The following is a 20,560-nucleotide window of genomic DNA, read 5'->3' on the forward strand; positions in this document are numbered from 1 at the left end:
ATTTGTTTATAGACGATTATATTGCACTACAAAATCAGAGGACTATGGTAATTAAGCAGATGGGTCACGTGTGGGTGATAATGGTGGATGCTAAATATATTGATTTGAATGTACCCCAAATCAGTAAAAATCTAACTATGCCTAAAGAAAGGCGAGTAATGGGTGGGGTAAATTTTGTATTTAATTGATGGATAGAAGAAAATAAAATAGTCAAAAAGAAAAACTAAAAAAGTCAAATAAGCTGATACTGGGCCTAAAAAGGTAATGCAACAGCTAATGTTAAAATCCAAGAAAAGTGCTGAAAGGCAATGCTAACCACTGCACTGTGCTTCCCTTATTAACAAAGGGATTTGAGCTATAGGCATCGCAAATGGAAACTCATATTTTTTGCACCCAATATAATGTCAAAATCTTAGGAGAATGATGGGCCATATTGTAGTTGGGGGGATGATGTTCCTGGATAAAAAGTAGTAATTGAGAGAACAGTCCGTGATCTGTTTGATTGCATCCCATACCCAAATAAATGATAAGCGATAACGTATTTGGTGTTTTCTTTTTTTTTTTTATTGACCTTGTGGAAGAGAGATGGTCCCAAGGAAGTTTAGTTGCATTTGGTCCCAACACATAAATAACAGTTTAAGAAACAAGTGAAATAAGTTAAATGAATCACCACTAGATGGCAACTTTCCTCAGCCCATTAAAAACTAGTGGCTCTGAATGCAACTATTTTGTTACTATATTGTCTGCCGGAAGATGCCAAAAAGTCAGGCAAACGGTGTGCATTTTAGGACATTCTTCCCTTTCCCTAAGACACAGCTACAGTATGATCACATTTTGTCATCCATTCTCCCCATTATGGCCCAAGCCCTCTCTGTCTGTCTATACAGGTATGAGATCCGTTATCTGGAAAACTGTTACCCAGATAGCTCCAAATTACGGGAAGGCCATCTCCCATAGACTCCATTATAAGCAAATAATTCAAAATTTTAAAAGTGATTTCCTTTTTCTCTGTAATTATACAAGAATACCACTTATTTGATCCCAACTAAGATATTATGAATCCTTATTAAATGCAAAACAATTCTGTTGGGTTTAGTTAATGTTTAAATTGTTTTTTAAGAAGGCTAAACTATCCAAATTATGAAAAGATCTCTTATCTGGAAAACCCCAGGTCCTGAGCATTCTGGATAATAGATCCTTCCCCTGTACTGAAATAGTTACACTTATACAGGGAAGAGCCAAATTGGGAATAATTTAGCTTTCCATTTAAATAGCATTTTCCTTTGTCACAACATCCCATTGATGTAGCTGTGGGGGATATTTACAAGGAAGCACAGTGAAGTAGTTGTTAGCACTGCTGCCCTGTAGTGCTTGGGTCCCAGGTTGATTCCAGCCAGGGCATTATCTGCAAGCAAGAGCTGAGCCAAGTACTAGGTGTACAAGTACAAGGTGACCCTGCTCATTCATCAGAATCCCCCCTCCCGCCCATCATTCCTGAACAATCCCCATTGTGCCTGATGCATATGTCTCTCCTGCCTACCCCTAGTTCCAGCCCTGCTGCAAGGGGTTTTTAAGTTCTCCTTAGTACTCTGGTATCCACTAACACTCTAAATGCAATGGCTGCTTTGCAGGTGCCCATTACCACATGCCTGTTTAGAAAAGGAATATTGTGGGAAGTACGATAACAATTTTCCTTTTTAATAAAAACCCACTGTACCAGGAGCCGGGAATGGAACCAGGGGCATATTTATAAAAAAGGCATGTGCCTAGGGCGGTAGGTCTTGGGGGGAGCCCTATAGGCGGTGCTTATAATACCCTTTTTTGTTGTAATTAAACAAAAGACAGAGCTGGGGGGTGAGAGGGTTGTGGGCTCTATGGAAGTGATGTAACACGTCCTACGTATTTAGGTGCGGTACCTAGGGCAGCACTGGACCTAAATACGCCCCTGAATGGAACAGAACCCCTTTGTCTTAACCTGGTTTAGAACTGAAACTGTTAATTATTGCTACTTTTGTAGATTTTTAAGTGGGGGTTGTTGCAATTCAGTTTAAAAGAGCTCCATGTATTTTGATGTAGGATGATATTTAACTTTTGCCAACTAGTTTTGTACAAAACAGCTTTAATCTTTGAGCATCAAAGTCATGTGAAACAATGGTGTACTGTATATCCAAGTTGTTTGTGATATGAAATGCCGCTTTCTGCTGCCCTGCCGTGTTAGAAAATTGCTCGATTTCCATTCAATTCTGTGCTGAAAACAGGGGCAGAACCCCTTTCAGAGGTTTGACATCTTCAGAACTAGCAGTATTTCTGCCCAGGAGAAATTCAGGACATATCTGCATTTTTTTAAGGACTAAATATTTGTGAGTGGTAAGCTAAAATGGAATTCAAGAGCATAAGGGAGCATTGCACAAATTCAATTTGTTTTTATTAGTTGGAACCTGGGTATACACTTGGCTGGGCAGGTGACCTGGTTGATATTAGGGCCTAAGCTTGATGATTCAAGCAATCACATCCTTTGTCAATCCATTGGAGTACACATAAAGAGTCTGCAAAGTGCATCTTTCGCTATCATCTTCATCTTCTGTATGTCTGCACAGGTATCTATCTATCTATCTATCTATCTATCTATCTTTATATATGTTGTACCGTATGTCTATCATGCCCATATGTATGCACCCTGCCACATATCAGTTGTATGGGTTCTGCACTAACTCTACGGTCAGGTCTCCTCCATACTCCTTCCACCTTCTGCTGTCATCCCTTCACTCTCAATCCTCCCCCCTCCTTAACCTAATGCTCTTGTTAACAGTGACCCTAACCACAAAAGTTTAACCTCAGGATTAGAGATAGGGTAAGAGTCAGGGTGGATGATCCAGGAGAGCTGGTGCCAGATGGATGAAAGAGCACTGGGAAGATCTGGCTCCAGATGGACCATGGAAGGAGTGTGCAGCCCTGCCACTGACAATGACAACAGATTGAAGAGGAAGCAGAAAGTGTCACTGCATAAGGTTAACATACAGAAATACCAATAACTCAGACCTGACAGTGAAATGTGCATGTGGGACAATTAAATTAAAGATTACTAAATATGTAGTAATCTGTTGAATGTATTTAAACAGTCTGCTCTTTGGTGCGGTCCCTGAGACATGCAGTATTTCTGCTGAAGGATTCCATAGATACTTTCTGTGGATATTTACATTCCACTAGAGGGCAGTGTGCCCCTTCTGATGTCATAGTGTCTTTTCATTTTAGGTGAAATAGAGAAACAATGTACCTGGAAATCACAGCATGTAAGAAATAACTAAGGATTTATGGAATAAATGTCACATACAGTGCCTTGTAATAATAGTACCTCACATCCATGTTGGGTTTTTTTTTTCATATACAATCTCCTTAAACGTTTATACAGAATTATTATATGTAGTAGATATTGCACAGATGTATATGAGTTGTACAGATAATTCCCTCACCCTTTCCCTGCCAACAGTGTATATGCAGTCTTGTTGGCAAGGGAGAATGCCAGAAACGTAGAATCTATTTCCACATTCTAGTTTAATGAATGGTGAAAATGTGTTGCCTAGCAACATACTATTCCCAATGTTGCAGTGGCCAGTTCCTTTTAAAGGGTTAAAGGGGCATTTTATTGATCTAATATGAGGCTTATCTTATCTAGCCCACCCCTAGAAGGATTACAGTTCAGACACCTGGTAACCCTATGTAGCAGTAGTGCAAGAGACTGGAAAACCTGGCCACACATATAGTGGCTTGCAAAAGTATTCGTCCCCCTTGAACTTTTCCACATTTTGTCACATTACAGCCACAAACATGAATCCATTTTATTGGAATTCCACGTGAAAGACCAATACAAAGTGGTGTACACGTGAGAAGTGGAACGAAAATCATACATGATTCCAAACATTTTTTACAAATAAATAACTGCAAAGTGGGGTGTGCGTAATTATTCAGCCCCCTTTGGTCTGAGTGCAGTCAGTTGCCCATAGACATTGCCTGATGAGTGCTAATGACTAAATAGAGTGCACCTGTGTGTAATCTAATGTCAGTACAAATACAGCTGCTCTGTGACGGCCTCAGAGGTTGTCTAAGAGAATATTGGGAGCAACAACACCATGAAGTCCAAAGAACACACCAGACAGGTCAGGGATAAAGTTATTGAGAAATTTAAAGCAGGCTTAGGTACAAAAACATTTCCAAAGCCTTGAACATCCCACGGAGCACTGTTCAAGCGATCATTCAGAAATGGAAGGAGTATGGCACAACTGTAAACCTACCAAGACAAGGCCGTCCCCCTAAACTCACAGGCCGAACAAGGAGAGCGCTGATCAGAAATGCAGCCAAAAGGCCCATGGTGACTCTGGGGGAGCTGCAGAGATCTACAGCTCAGGTGGGGGAATCTGTCCATAGGACAACTATTAGTCGTGCACTGCACAAAGTTGGCCTTTATGAAAGAGTGGCAAGAAGAAAGCCATTGTTAACAGAAAACCATAAGAAGTCCCGTTTGCAGTTTGCCACAAGCCATGTGGGGGACACAGCAAACATGTGGAAGAAGGTGCTCTGGTCAGATGAGACCAAAATGGAACTTTTTGGCCAAAATGCAAAACGCTATGTGTGGTGGAAAACTAACACTGCACATCACTCTGAACACACCATCCCCACTGTCAAATATGGTGGTGGCAGCATCATGCTCTGGGGGTGCTTCTCTTCAGCAGGGACAGGGAAGCTGGTCAGAGTTGATGGGAAGATGGATGGAACCAAATACAGGGCAATCTTGGAAGAAAACCTTTTGGAGTCTGCAAAAGACTTGAGACTGGGGCGGAGGTTCACCTTCCAGCAGGACAACGACCCTAAACATAAAGCCAGGGCAACAATGGAATGGTTTAAAACAAAACATATCAATGTGTTAGAATGGCCCAGTCAAAGTCCAGATCTAAATCCAATCGAGAATCTGTGGCAAGATCTGAAAACTGCTGTTCACAAACGCTGTCCATCTAATCTGACTGAGCTGGAGCTGTTTTGCAAAGAAGAATGGGCAAGGATTTCAGTCTCTAGATGTGCAAAGCTGGTAGAGACATACCCTAAAAGACTGGCAGCTGTAATTGCAGCAAAAGGTGGTTCTACAAAGTATTGACTCAGGGGGCTGAATAATTACGCACACCCCACTTTGCAGTTATTTATTTGTAAAAAATGTTTGGAATCATGTATGATTTTCGTTCCACTTCTCACGTGTACACCACTTTGTATTGGTCTTTCACGTGGAATTCCAATAAAATTGATTTATGTTTGTGGCTGTAATGTGACAAAATGTGGAAAAGTTCAAGGGGGCCGAATACTTTTGCAAGCCATTGTATATATGGCTCTCAGTTCCCCATTGACAGGCTGTTGTGTCTCTTAGATTGCTTGCTGGTTGTTGTCTCAGCAACACTGGAACTTGGGGAAAACCAGAGGAAAAAGATACACTGAAAGGATTCCTACATGTGACATTAGAGCTAGATACAAGATATTGTTAAACTAGAACTCCCAGAATTCCACATCCAAAGTATGTACCTGGCTGCTGGGAGCTTAACATTCAGTAAGTATGAAGCACAATCTTCCCATAACTGCACTAAGCAAAGAAGCATTATACCATTTTAATTGCTAATATGGTCATGCAGGCCAAAAAAGTGAAGGTATGACAGTCCTGGGATCTGTTTGTTTGGAGAGGTCACCAAATGAATGGATCTTCTTCCAATATGCCCACCTAATGTGGGAAATCAGGCCACATTAGGATCAGGATCAGGCCAATTCAATTGTTTGGCCCTAGGGCCAAAGATCAAATTAAAATGGTGGGTATATGGGCCGTCAGACTAAGGACTGCATCAACCAGCTTATGCAGTCCCCAAACTGATGGGAAAATCAATCCTGACCAATCAGATATACCAGATATTGGTTGGGTAGGCCTGTTGTGGTTGCCCATACATAAGCTGCCATGTTTGAAGGACCTGAAGTTGAAATCTGTCTGCGTATGGCCACCTTTAGAAAAGGCATCTTAAGCCCATTCAAAAAAATACAAAGGACATAGGGCATCCGCAAGAGGCCAGGTAAAGTCCAGAATACATCTGGCCGTACACAATGAGATTCACTAGTTTAGTGACCTCAGGGTCGGACTGGGGGGTGCAGGGCCCACAGGGCCCATCAGATGAAGATCAAATGAAGATCACATCAACACCCCCATGTGGATTGTCTCCAAAGGGATTTTTAGACCTGTTTAATAGATATCTAGTAATGCTGTGATACCTCTGATTATATATAGAAGTATTTTAATCCCTGCATCTTGCCAAAATACTACCCACCCAATCATGTAGCTCTGCATAAAACTACTGGTATCTTTGCATCATACAAGCTGGCTAACTAATTCACAGCCATTCTCTATGCAATTGTATGTGTGTATCACTTGAAACTGAAACTCGGCCAGCTGCAATTCTCTGCAACTTCCGGTAGAGCTTGGGTTACATGAGCTCTTTCCTCTCGGGGGGTTCTTACTGTACTTTTGATGGAAGAGTTAACCACACAGATTTGACAAACAGAATGTGGCCTCTCAGATAACTTAGGCACCTGTGGTTGTTGAAAACAAATGAAACCTGTTATTGACTGAAACAATCTCTTTGGCTGATCTAAAGCCATAAACATCAGTCATTTCACAGTTCCTTCAAACCCTTTTGTTCCTCGGTTGGTACTCTTACTTTGAGCTGTAGTGCTCACAGCACCCAATAATCACTGCCTTGGTCAAGCAATCCCTAGTGCTAGGCAAAGCTCACTGTGATCACTTGCTCCTGGAATCTCCTATCCCTGAGCCTTACCCCTTGAGTCCCTATGTTGGCAGCCACAGGGTGCTAACCATTCCTGCCCTTCTCGTTGGAGCCTCAGTGACTGCTCTACTAACTACCCTGATCCTGCCTCTTACTCATAGAGTGAGCTTCTAACACTTTCTACACTCACTAGGCCTACTTCTGCCCAGGACACTACCTCCTCCAGCAAGTGGGGACCACAAGAGACCGAACACATGATGGCTTCCCCTTTTAAGGATTAGGAAACCCTGACACCCCAAACCTCCAACTCCTAACCATAAATCAGGACCATCTCTTGCTGTCCACAACCTTCCTAGGGGATGCATCAAATAAAAGTTGGCCAAACCTTTACCCCTCTACATTTGGGAAAGTGCCACTTTACTCATACTGTTCACTACTACAGTATACTCTTTCCATGCTTCACTATTAGAAAGTTCACCACATGACTATCTTGGTCATATTTATGAGACAAAAAAAATCTTTATACATTTCATGTTTTCATTGTGGTCCTTTCATGACTTCAGGCTCATGCCCTTGTTTAAAAAAAGGGAAATACATATAAAATGACAAACTTATAGATTTCGAATAAAATTTTATTGTATTATTATATAATTTCTCCAACATTGAAAGGGTTATATGTGTTTATTATACATAATGCATTAGATATATCTTACACACGTTTTACATTCAGGTGTCCATATGTACAGAACAATGTTGAAAGTTAAAATATAATCTCTCTACTATACTATATAATATACATTTTGTTCTATGTACAAGGTTATTAAGAAGATGAAATTGATTGACATGCAATACCGACAACTGTCAGAAGATCCTGCAAAACACTTTGACACACGCAAACAGAGCACAACATGATGGGGTTTATCTCAGAGTATAGACCCCATACAAAGCCATCACTCAGACAGCAGGGCTACTGCTAGTACTGGCTATGATTATCAATCCCATAATCCTCTGCTGTACATTACTGCCTGAGTGACTTCTTTGTGCATGCTTAGCCAGGGCTCAGGACTTTCCAGATGACTGATTAATATGCCCTGCTATATGATGTCCTTCTTTAAAACACTTAATGAAAACCCCACATCAAGGTTTCATCTATCACATTGTTTGTTATTGCTTTCTGTGTAAATGAAAATAACAGCACAACATTAGACATGGACATTAAGAATATATAATACTGAATTGATGGAATGGCGTTATTAAACCATCTTAAGCTAATGTATTTGCAGGTATTATTTAGAAAAATGCTGTTTGCAATAGGGGTCAGACTGGCCTGCCAGAGCGACAGAGAATCTCCTGGTGGGTTCAGTCCTTAATGGGACTTTCATATACAACTTCTTATGTCCACCATAGACCTATACAACAGCAGTACTGTTTAGCACTTACTACATGTAATAATTGTGGGGCAATGTAAGAGCTTCTCTGGTGAGCCCTAGGGGTTCAGACTGACCCTGTTACATTTAAGCACAACTTTGGTATAATTTTATAGACTTGTTGTGCAATATAATATGTAATTGGTATTTTTATCCCTAAGTGATGCACTGGGCCCAGAGCAATTGCTCTTTTTGCCCTACTTTAATCAACCACAGTTAAATATTGTTTTTATAAGTGTAAGATATTAGCTATAATAGCAGTTCATTTTGCATCATGTTCTATTAGTAATGACCAATTCCCTGTATATAAATGTACTGGCTTTTTTGGGGGGCTATTATCACGGACATAATATCTTACAGATAGAAGTGCAATAAAGTGCAAATTAGAAATGGGCAAAGAAAATATTAAATAGGTTTCACATTAGAACCATGTTCCAGTCTATATGGTAGTGTTTCTAGGTACTAAAGTAAAACTACATCCCAGAATGAATACTTGACCAACAGATAGTTTATATTATGTTAAATGACCTAATAAAGAATCTTACCGAACTGCAATATATATATCAGGAAATATTGCCCTTTTTACATCCTTTCTCTTGATCCACCATTTAGTGATGGGCTGTGTGCTCCCTCAGAGATCACATGACCAGAAATAATGCAGCTCTAACTGGAACAGGAAGTAGTGTGGAAGCAAAAGGCAGAACTCTGTCCATTAATTGGCTGATGGGACCTAGCATGTATGTGTGCCTTGGCTTGTTTGTGTGCACTGTGAGTTCTATGATCCCAGGAGGCGGCCCTTAATTCTTAAAATGGCAATTTTCTATTTAGAATTACCCAGCATTACATATATTCTTAAAATTTCAATTTTCTATTAAGGAAAGGTGCAAGTTATAGAATCTATGGGCGCAGACTAGTCTCATTGTGGCCTGTGTCTGTTGCCACTCCCTAACATGTGTGTCAGAATTATGCACAAGGCAATTGGTAATGCTGTTAAGGGTGTGGGGGGCAACTACATGCCTCCCAATTGCCACCCCTCATGAATACAGCCATGCCAAACACAAGCAGCACTGTATTTTTGTGTGGGTGCAGAGCCATGTGGTTATTCTTTTAGCCAGGGCAGTAGGGTGTAAAATACAAAATACTGCTGTATTGTTCTGTTTTTTGAAGTTGACACCCTGTTGTAAATGAGACATAATCACTTGATTAACTGTAGAGACAGAAAAAAATGCATTATTTTAAATACTATTTAATTTTAACAGCAATAATTGTAGGATGTCACTACTAGACTACATAATTTATCGGTTATGTGGCCCTCTGATGAAGAACATTAGAATTTCTTCAAAGCTTGACAATAGTACTACGCAGACATGACTGCATTGGCTTTGTAGCTAATGCTAGGCACAGCCTGACATAAATCTCAAATAGTAGGATACTTTACCAGCAATTCAGCTCAAGGGGCTACAACAGACGTGGTATAAACACTGTAAACTGTCACAACGTCACAACCATTTAGTTGCAATTATGGTTATAATTACCAATTTAGAAATGAGGGAGCATAGTTAACACTTCATGAAATCATTCATCTCAGTTGGGAAGCTGGCACAGAGTTAGTCCTGTTCAGGAACTTTGGATATAAGGCATAGCTGGGAGCACTGGGCAACACTGGGAGTTCTAGATTGCAATAAGAGCATGATTGCTTCCAAAAACAACTGATTGTTAAGGGAATTATGTAAGACATCACACAAATTGGTTGAACAGGCTTCTGAATCAAAATTTGAGAAGACACTCACCTGCTACTTAGAAAATGTCATCCTTTTTAGTGTGATTGTAAAGCCAAAAGGCTCACCTGTTACACCAGTTTTCCTCAACCAGTGGCTCGTGAGCAACATGTTGCTCCCCAACCCCTTAGATGTTGCTCCCAATGGGCTCAAGCCAGTGCTTATTTTAAAATTTCTGGTAAGGAGGCAAGTTTTGGTTGCATAAAAACCAAGTGTAATGCCAAACAAAGCCTTCTGTAGGCTGCCAGTCCGCATAAGGGCTATTAAGTAGCCAATTATAGCTCTTATTGGCACCTCCAGGAACCTTTTTCATGCTTATGTTGCTCTCCAACACTTTTTCCATTTAAATGTGGCACAGGTATAAAAGGTTGGGGATCCCCATGTTACACTGACATGTACAGCAATTGTTCTTCCAATTAATCCAAATCATATTGCTAGCGTCAACTAAACCGTCACTTTTTCTAAAAGAATTTGCAATGGCTTTCACATTGGCGATGATGTGCAAATAGAACAAGTTTTAGGACCAAATTAAGAAAGTGTTGATATATACATATATATATATATATATATATATATATATATAGTAATTTTGGTAATCCTGGTAATCTGTGAGGCAAACAATTTGGATGCATAACTGTTATATTAAAGTGCTTTCAAATATGTTGTTTTTGCTGTCTGAAAGGGTATTAGGCATTGTACTGTGAGTATCTGAATTCTCTGATTGGCAAGAGATTAATTGTAGCCCCACCCACTTGAAAGTAACAGAGAGACAAGCAAGAATAGCAATTCAATAAGCCCTGTCCCTCTTCAAACGTGCCTAGGAACAAACACAATCCGACAATGGGTGAGATTCTCTATAGATCATTTTGATTCTAACTGTGAATTAATCACTTTTTTTTAAAAAAATAAAAGCTTGCCATATGCTTACTATATTTTACTAATTAATGACATTTGCTATCTGAAGCAAGTCAGTTCAGTTGTCTGTCAAGGAGTTGATTTTAATGGAAGGGGGGTAGAATGAGAAACCACAGAAAAATATTTACACACAGTTTTACGTCATTTTCCTGTTTATTTTTTCACTATGTCTTGCAATTACCATAGAAAAATGATATCCCAATAATAGGATGCTAAAATCTGAATTGATCGCATGGTCCCTATAGTACCGTTCAAGGTGACTTTGACTGGGAATGGATAAATATGTGTCTACACAGTGGAATCTGTTCATCTATTTAAAGCTGTGCAATACTGCCACTGAGAATGTATGTGATTGTTAACTTAATGTACCATTTAACCTACCTACTGTAGTGTTTAGTTACAAACTGCCTAGGTAGCACTCATTCCAGAATAAGATTATATTTTATGTTCTGGAAGTGCTATTAAAATGCTTCTTTCATACTAACTTGCTACTGCAGGCATACACGTGTTCAAATATAACCACGGTGGCGGAATGATATGTTTACTCTATTTATGGCTAACAGATGCAAAGGGATTTCCAGAGGAATGTGAGCACTTTCTACATATTCCATTTAATCTATTGCCTTTCCTTTGTTAAATATACCCTGCATATTTAGATTATATGTAAATAGAGTAGTAGAGTAATACAACGTGCATTCGAAAAATATACAGTGTTTTCATATATCTCCTAGAATTTTCATTAAAGAATCCACAGATTGATCTTGTAACCATCATGGCTTTTTTAAGACCCCTTTTATGAGTCTGATATTGATTCAAACTGGCATGTAGGAGACAAAGCCCACTCTTCTTGCGAATAGTGGCTTTTAATAATAATAATTACGATGCAGTGTTTAAACCTAGACAGTTGCAGGACATGTGATGATTTGCTTCTCAAGAAGAACGCTGACCACTAGGAAAACAAAGTAGAGTCCAAACATCGTACAACCCAGGATCTTGTTCATCTTCCATTTGCAGAAAGCGATGGACAGGATAACGAATAGCAGCATAATGAAAAGAAGGACAATTGCACAGAATAAGCCATTGCTGCTAACTGCTACAGGTATCATATTGTGACTTACAGAATAAAGGAGCCACGGCATAGGAAGGCTAGAGGGAAACAGAAAATAAGAATGTAATAGGTTTCCATAGAAAATAAATTTGTCTTTTTTTTATCTATCCCTGTATTATTAGAACAAAAACCTCCTTTTTAAACATAGTATGGTACGTATGGGACAACATTTTTTCATTCCCATTTGCTGTGATGTGCAGTTTGTTGGATTTTTGTTGAATGTTGTTAATATGGCAGATGTTTAACAAGCGTGGCAAAGGGTCTGGCTGCTCTAGATTGCAAAGGGTCTGGGGTTTTGTTGTATTTTTATTATAAACAAATGCATGCTTTATGTTAATTAGATAATTGAACACATTTTCATATCTTTCTATTTCATATCTGTTTTTAATTGTGAAGCCCCCTAACACAGGGACCATAACTTAGCACTGCTGGGCACAAGTGCCAGACATCCTTACCCTCAAAGGATTCTGTCATGAGAAAACATTTTAAAAAATTAAAAAAAAAACATTAGCTCCTCCTGCAGAATCCTGCATTGAAATCCATTTTTAAAAAAAAAAAAAAAGCAGACAGCTTTTCTTATACAGGTATAGGACCCGTTATCCAGAATGCTCGGGATCAAGGGTATTCCATAATTTGGATCTCCATACCTTAAGTCAACTAAAAAATCAATAAAACATTAATTAAACCCAATAGGATTGTTTTGCATCCAATAAGGATTATTTATATCTTAGTTGGGATCAATTACAAGGTACTGTTTTATTACTACAGAAAAAAAGGAAATCCGTTTTAAAATTCTGAATTATTTGATTATAATGGAGTCTATGGGAGACGGGCTTTCCGTAATTCGGAAAGTTTTCTGGATAATGGGTTTCCGGATAAGGGATCCTAAACCTGTATATAATTTTAATATATGATGTGGGGATTGACATATTCTTAATTTCCCAGGTGCCCTCTGCCACATGACTTGTGCTCTGATAAACTTCAGCCTCTGTTTACTGCTGCGCTGCAAGTTGGAGTGATATCTCCCACTCCCCCAGCAGCCGATCAGCAGAACAATGGGAAGGTAACATGTAACAGCGACCCTACACCTGCATCACTGAAAATTCTCCCATGCCCCTCGTAGTGGTATGAAAATAGCACTCAGTATAGTAAAAAATCAAGGTCTGGCTCAGCCAAGTCATGACTCCTTCAGTTACATTAAGTAGGAGAAATAATAGCTTATCTAAAAGTAATTCTATTGTGTAGCGCTGGCTCTGAAAGCACAGGCTCAGGCACGATGCACTGAGATGGCTGTCTACACACCGATACTTATTTGTAATGTACACAGTGTAATTTAGTAATAAACACTAAAAATCATAACAGAATCCCTTTAAGCCTTCTGTTCGCCTCCCACAAGTGCTTCACAATGTTAAACAAAAGCAAAATGCATAATATACTCTCATATTAAATTACTATTATTAATATGTATTTAAAAAATGCCATCATTCTGCAGTGCTGTTCAAACGATGGATATACACATTATATACAAATACAGATGGATACAGGAGGCAGAGGGCCCTTCTCATTAGAGCTTACAATATTAATCCTACTTATTGGCCATTGCGTATAATTATATGAAGACTAACACCTGCAAAGCTGCTGCACACTGATTTCATGATTTCTTTAAAAACAAGCTTAAAAATCAATGCAAATAATGAGTAATCAAGCCCTGTAATTTCTGCCTGAAAGTAGTGTATAAAATTGTTTAAAATAGTGTGGCATTAGGGGAAAAGTTTTACTGTACTGGAAAATATTTGTCTCTTTTCTGATTGCATAAAGAAATTCATTTTCTGGCACTCAAGGCATCTTCCATCTCTTTTCAAGGGCTTATACTAATGAGCATATTTCTATGCATTCTATGCATGCACGTTTTATATGCAACATGCTGATTTTTCTTGAGCTTGATGTGCATTCATAATGCAGTAGAATAGAGGGTTGTGGTTGGAACTGACAAAAGCAAACAAAAGGAATTCTGGGAGTGAATTCCAAACTATTAAAAAAAATCCCATTTACATTTATCCTATAGGCTACAACTCACCCACTGGGTACACTACACTGATGAGCCTCAAAAAAGGCGAAACTGGTCTGTAGTTGGGAATCTGATCGGCTATTGTCCTGGCTTCAGCTTCAAACCCAGTGGGTGAGCTGTAGCCTATAGGATAAACCCATGTAAATGGGATTTTTTTTAAGAGTTTGGAATTCACTCCCAGAATTCCTTTTGTTTGCTTTTGTCTGTGTGAGGCAGTCTCCTCAACCTTATTTATTTATTTGTTTGGTTGGAACTGACAAAAGCACGATATATGCGTTTTTTTTTGCAATCAGTATGTTTTGGCAAATGCATAAAAAAACCCTAACAATCAACAGAACAGAAAAAAGAGATAATGAAGTATGAGGTAGAGTACCTTGATAAGTATTGTGACACGTTTAAACGGTTATATAGTGTTGTGTAAATATTTAATATATTCTAATCTAAGTGGTTACTTGACAACATTCATCTGCTGCAGTATAACCATACGCAAAACAAATATGCCTGCTTAATAATAAAAGCCATGGACTATTCAGTGTTTCTGTAATGCTCTGCATTTGCAAAACTCTACTTACCCAACTGTAATGTCAAAAATGTTGCTTCCTACAGAGCTAGATACTGCCATATCCCCTAGCCCTTTACGTGCAACAATAACACTTGTTATAAGGTCTGGGATTGAAGTGCCAGCAGCTAATATAGTGAGTCCCATAATTTCTTCTGTGATACCAATAGTTTCTCCAACCTGAAACAGATGGAAACACACATCTACTTGGTTTATATGGACTTTTGTAAGCAATGATATAATATACTAATTTATCATACCAGATTTAATCTGGTATCAGATCATATTTAATCATTTCATCTCAGTGCTTGTGCATATGCCTTTCTTATTTTGAACATTAAAGTTAATTTAAATGGCAGTATACTGCAGGATGGTTTCTGGTACCTGCCATATTCACTTACATAATGGCCTTTTTCTTTTTTTTAGCATTTTCATGTGGTGAGTATAATGGATCACAAGGGGAAGATATTTTCAGGTGTTCTGTTTGAGAGAGATTTTCCACAGGCGACAAAGCACCCCATCTTGCACTAAGATACTAGAGTGTGTGCATATGTTTACTTTAATAACTGCTTGGGTTATCCAGAGTCATTCATATTAGTTGGAGTAAAACATTTCTAATTCCACACAAGAGCAATAGAATGCAGAGATGAGATGGGTTGTAACTGATTACAGGACTTCCTTTAGATCCAGTCATGTAGTATCTGCCCTGGATGTTGCAACTAAACATGTTAAATTGCCTTTTCTAACCTAATCATAGCTTAAATGTCTATATTGATATTCCTTCACTACTGGGGGTCCCCTGTTGGGGACCAAACAACCAAGGCAACCTATACTTTAAACCTTTACAGGTCAGGGAATGTAAAATCTGACACACAACTACATTGCCATGTCTCATGTTGATATATGGCACACTTGTTGCAACATAAGAAGGGGACTAGCATGGAAAAGGTAAAAGGATGTGTTTATGTATTATTTATTATATAAAAAAATAAAGAAGCTGTGAAAAACAGAAAATTAACACAACATAAACTTACCTGATGAGCCCACCAGACCATTAAATATGAAAAAACAGCAATCCAAGTGATAGATCCAAAAAACGTTACTGGAAAAAATTTTCTAGAGTTCTGCAAAAGAAGTGGGAAAGACAGGGAAATGTGTATAAAAAAATCACCCATCATACATAACAATCATAAATTATAGGTTAGCAATACTGTTTTCTTTCAAAAAGCAGACCAACAAATGCTAGCTGCTGATTGGCTTTAGTGGGTTACAAGACCTGCAGGAAACTTCCCACTGTAATCCTATGCATATGGCATATCATAAGACATTTCTCTTTAAGAAATTAATTTCTATCTTTGTGGAAGAATTTTGTAAGAAATAATTGCTTTATGTAGGTAGAAAATGCCTGAACTGCTTTATATGTTTGCCTGTTTACTTAGAATATATTTAGAATTTAGCAGATTCTGAAAGGACTCATAGCACACATGCGCAGTCATCCACATGCCCTGTGTCACTGCCAGGGCATGGTGACCTTCTGGAGCCAAATCTTCTTTTCCATGTACAAGCAGGCATTTAAATTACTGTAGAACCTGTTTAAGCCCTTTGCTGCTGCTTTGGATTTTATTCCCATTTGCCTGATTTTTTTGCCCTTGCCTATCCATGGATTCTAACTCTTTTTACCTGCCCTATCCATTTAATTTGGATATGAAATGAACTGCTGCTTGCCCTAATCTTTGGCCTGACTGTTTTCTTGACTCTCAGCTACCCCATCACCACAGAAAGTCCCTACAAGTTATCACGGAGGCCATTGATAAACACTGGCACCTGCAGAGTTCTCAGTTGTTCGAGCAACTTTAGATTGACAAAGAAAGGTTTGCCTGTATCCAGGTTTCAAAACCCAAGAGTGAATTACATTAAGGTCCAAAGATGGTTAAAAATGTTGGGCAACCTCTAAGTGACTGTGAAAACAATCCATTTTTTCACTTTAGGTGTTGCACTGCTCTGCTACATTTAGAACCAAATTTCCTACAGTACTGCACTAAATTTCAGGAATTTCTGGGCGTGTTAGGGATTAGGAAACATAAGTTACTCTACACATTTCATTCTGAGAATTAGACAGTTATCACATGAACATAGTTGATTTCATGTTGTTGGAAATGTGTTCATAGCAGAAAATTGCAGTGGCCCAATTAGGTGCTCATTTTTACATTTCTGTCTCAAATGCAAGCTTTGAAAGCATAGAGACATAGTTTTTACTTTAAGCAGAGCATCTTGCAGACTGGCAAATAGCCAATCACAGCCATTATTTGACATCCCCAAAGAACTCTTCTCATGCTTGTGTGACTCACCAACACTTTTTACATGTGATTGTGGCTCACAAGTAAAAAAGGTTAGGGATCCCTGAATTAAGAGCCTTAAGTAATATTTATGACTGCTTGTGATATGTAATATACTGCACCATCAAGAAGTTTTAAAATAACTTAACACAGGCCATCCTTTATACTCAAAATAGTGTGTTACATAATGAAAAGTTGATTGCTTCATTTTTTACACAAATATATATTGAAGTTATACTGACACCAGAAATGAAACCTTTTTTACATCTATCATAACAATGACTTTGCATGAGCTTTATAATTTTGCCAAAAAAATATTTCCTGATGCTTTTCCATTCCTTATCTGATCCCCCATGTTCTTCTATGAGGGGGCGGCCATATTTGTGCAGCAGTAGGCCATTAGCATTAGAAGCTGTAACTGACAGGCTGAGAAGGGACAGTCAGGTTGGCAAAACAGTCAGGTTTAGGGACTTAAAGTAACAATTACTTACAAAAGCAGCCCTAACAGTGAAAAAAGATCAACATGACCTATAGGGAACTTTTTATGTAGATTCATAATTTGAAAAGTCATTTTTTCATGTCAGTATCACTTTAATGAAAGTGTTTACATAAATGATATGAATGCAAGCGTTTAAAATATTTTACAGTACAAGATTTTTATTTTCAGGATAGAAATACAGAATAGGAAAATAATCAGTACATTATCAGGTCATGCACATTTAAATTACCATATTGCGCTTTTTCATGCTCATAATTTTCATGACAATCAATACTTGATATAAGTGTTCCAGCTCTCCAACTTGCTAGAAAGGGAAATAATGGCAGACACTTGCCAGGCAAAACTGCAAGCTGAATTTTAATGGACTATTGTTGAATTTCATCAGCTGGGCCACATTCACTGGGCATAACTAGCTGAATCTATTTGTATGTGTGAGTGTGTATGTTTCTATGTGTGTGTGCAATTATCTCTTTGAAGTTTCATGCTTGGGATCACAGGCCATGGCATTATCTATATTTTTCAGCCACTCGTGTTAGAATTTAAATACACTTCTTTTAATTACTAAATTCTGTTTAACATAGTATGCAAACTACAGATTGACCAGTTAAATGCATTTTCCTTGCCAGCTTTCAATATGCATTAATTCTTCAAGCTATAAGATTTAAGTGACATGAACCATGAGTTTGTGGTTGTCTAAATATTATAGGCAGCATGTATGTTAATTATTATTTTTCAAATCTGCAAGGTCAATGGAATGTAAAAAGAAAAAAGCATTAAGTTGATATCAGAAGCTATTCTTACATGTATGCACTGAATACATAATTTAATACTTATCCTAACACCAAATGCTCCACAAAAGATTCAGCTAAATGTAAACCCTAATTTGCAAGTACAAATTTCAGAAAAATAAAAATTTGCATCATTTGTGAAAGAAAATTGTCATGTTCAATAGTTTAGAGCTTTAAAGTCACAAAAGTTAAAAAAGATTTAGTTTGACAAACCGTGGCGCCAAACTGAATGCTGGCTTCAGTACATCCCTAGTTCTTACAGTACATTTTCTAGTACCTGGGAGCTCCTCTCTAAGAGAGTCTCATTAAGTGTTCTTCTAGCGAGAAAATAAGAACGCTTGCTTCAGGCAGAAGTGTTGGATAGATGTAAGCTAAAATGCTATATAGTATTATTTTTTGTCCAAAACTCTATGTAATTATTGGTATAGAATTTCAGTTAAAGTCATAGAAAAGATGTATGAGAGCAGAGTCTATTATCGATTACTTACTGGATTTCGAACATCAGGTAAGGTGACCCACAAAGGAAATACAATAGGCAGAACTGCGAGATACGCAGCTTGCTTGCGAATGGTTGTTGGCCATGCTAAACTTAGAGGCTGGTCATCTTCCTCAGTTTGCTCTGCAGCTGGAATCTGAGGGTAAATCATAATATATTAAATAAGAAGACAAGAAAAACATAAATCTGAGGCTATGTATAAGCAAAGATCATTTACTAAATCAGTGTAGAACTGATACTAATCTACTAATCAAGTAATAGTAATTGTTTAGTAATTTTTTTTATCTATTCTTGGCAGGCAGTGGATCATTTAAAGATAAAAAAGATAACTGGTGATGCCACACTGGGAGGTGGGACTTCCTGTCTGACATGCATTGCTGCCTGCAAGGTGAAGCCACCTAGTACATATCACAGCATATGTCAATGTAAACCCTTCCTGTATATCTTGTATACCCAACCAGCCACAAAAGAGCTTGGTAACTGCATTGAGCTAAAATAAAAATAAAAAAAAAAAAATATATATATATCTATACACACACACACACACCAAAAGGATTATTAGGAACACCATACTAATACGGTGTTTGACCCCCTTTCGCCTTCAGAACTGCCTTAATTCTACGTGGCATTGATTCAACAAGGTGCTGAAAGCATTCTTTAGAAATGTTGGCCCATATTGATAGGATAGCATCTTGCAGTTGATGGAGATTTGTGGGATGCACATCCAGGGCACGAAGCTCCCGTTCCACCACATCCCAAAGATGCTCTATTGGGTTGAGATCTGGTGACTGTGGGGGCCATTTTAGTACAGTGAACTCATTGTCATGTTCAAGAAACCAATTTGAAATGATTCGAGCTTTGTGACATGGTGCATTATCCTGCTGGAAGTAGCCATCAGAGGATGGGTACATGGTGGTCATAAAGGGATGGACATGGTCAGAAACAATGCTCAGGTAGGCCGTGGCATTTAAACGATGCCCAATTGGCACTAAGGGGCCTAAAGTGTGCCAAGAAAACATCCCCCACACCATTACACCACCACTACCAGCCTGCACAGTGGTAACAAGGCATGATGGATCCAAGTTCTCATTCTGTTTACGCCAAATTCTGACTCTACCATTTGAATGTCTCAACAGAAATCGAGACTCATCAGACCAGGCAACATTTTTCCAGTCTTCAACTGTCCAATTTTGGTGAGCTCATGCAAATTGTAGCCTCTTTTTCCTATTTGTAGTGGAGATGAGTGGTACCCGGTGGGGTCTTCTGTGTTGTAGCCCATCCGCCTCAAGGTTGTGCGTGTTGTGGCTTCAAAAATGCTTTGCTGCTACCTTGGTTGTAATGAGTGGTTATTTCAGTCAAAGTTGCTCTTCTATCAGCTTGAATCAGTCGGCCCATTCTCCTCTGACCTCTAGCATCAACAAGGCATTTTCGCCCACAGGACTGCTGCATACTGGATGTTTTTCCCTTTTCACACCATTCTTTGTAAAGCCTAGAAATGGTTGTGAGTGAAAATCCCAGTAACTGAGCAGATTGTGAAATACTCAGACCGGCCCATCTGGCACCAACAACCATGCCACGCTCAAAATTGCTTAAATCACCTTTCGTTCCCATTCTGACATTCAGTTTGGAGTTCAGGAGATTGTCTTGACCAGGACCACACCCCTAAATGCATTGAATTAACTGCCATGTGATTGGTTGATTAGATAATTGCATTAATGAGAAATTGAACAGGTGTTCCTAATAATCCTTTTGGTGAGTGTATACTTTATTTATTTTTTTTATT

General features: G+C 38.5%; 1 protein-coding gene across 4 annotated transcripts in view; it reads right to left on the reverse strand.

Moving 5' to 3' along the window:
* Positions 1 to 10,311: 10,311 nt before the first annotated feature.
* The window catches only part of slc24a2 (solute carrier family 24 member 2), a 107,268-nt gene continuing 97,019 nt past the window's right edge, over positions 10,312 to 20,560 (reverse strand). For all 4 annotated transcript variants that reach the window (XM_031890425.1, XM_031890427.1, XM_031890431.1 and 1 more), the window contains 4 exons: positions 18,770 to 18,913; positions 15,693 to 15,782; positions 14,672 to 14,838; positions 10,312 to 12,069 (listed from right to left, as the gene is read on the reverse strand). In XM_031890425.1, the coding sequence (XP_031746285.1) occupies positions 11,820 to 12,069; positions 14,672 to 14,838; positions 15,693 to 15,782; positions 18,770 to 18,913 (651 nt within the window). In that variant the 3' untranslated portion in view covers positions 10,312 to 11,819. The remainder of the gene's footprint in view (positions 12,070 to 14,671; positions 14,839 to 15,692; positions 15,783 to 18,769; positions 18,914 to 20,560) is intronic.

Source organism: Xenopus tropicalis, chromosome 1, assembly GCF_000004195.4.
Source record: "Xenopus tropicalis strain Nigerian chromosome 1, UCB_Xtro_10.0, whole genome shotgun sequence".
NCBI classification, from domain to species: domain Eukaryota; kingdom Metazoa; phylum Chordata; class Amphibia; order Anura; family Pipidae; genus Xenopus; species Xenopus tropicalis.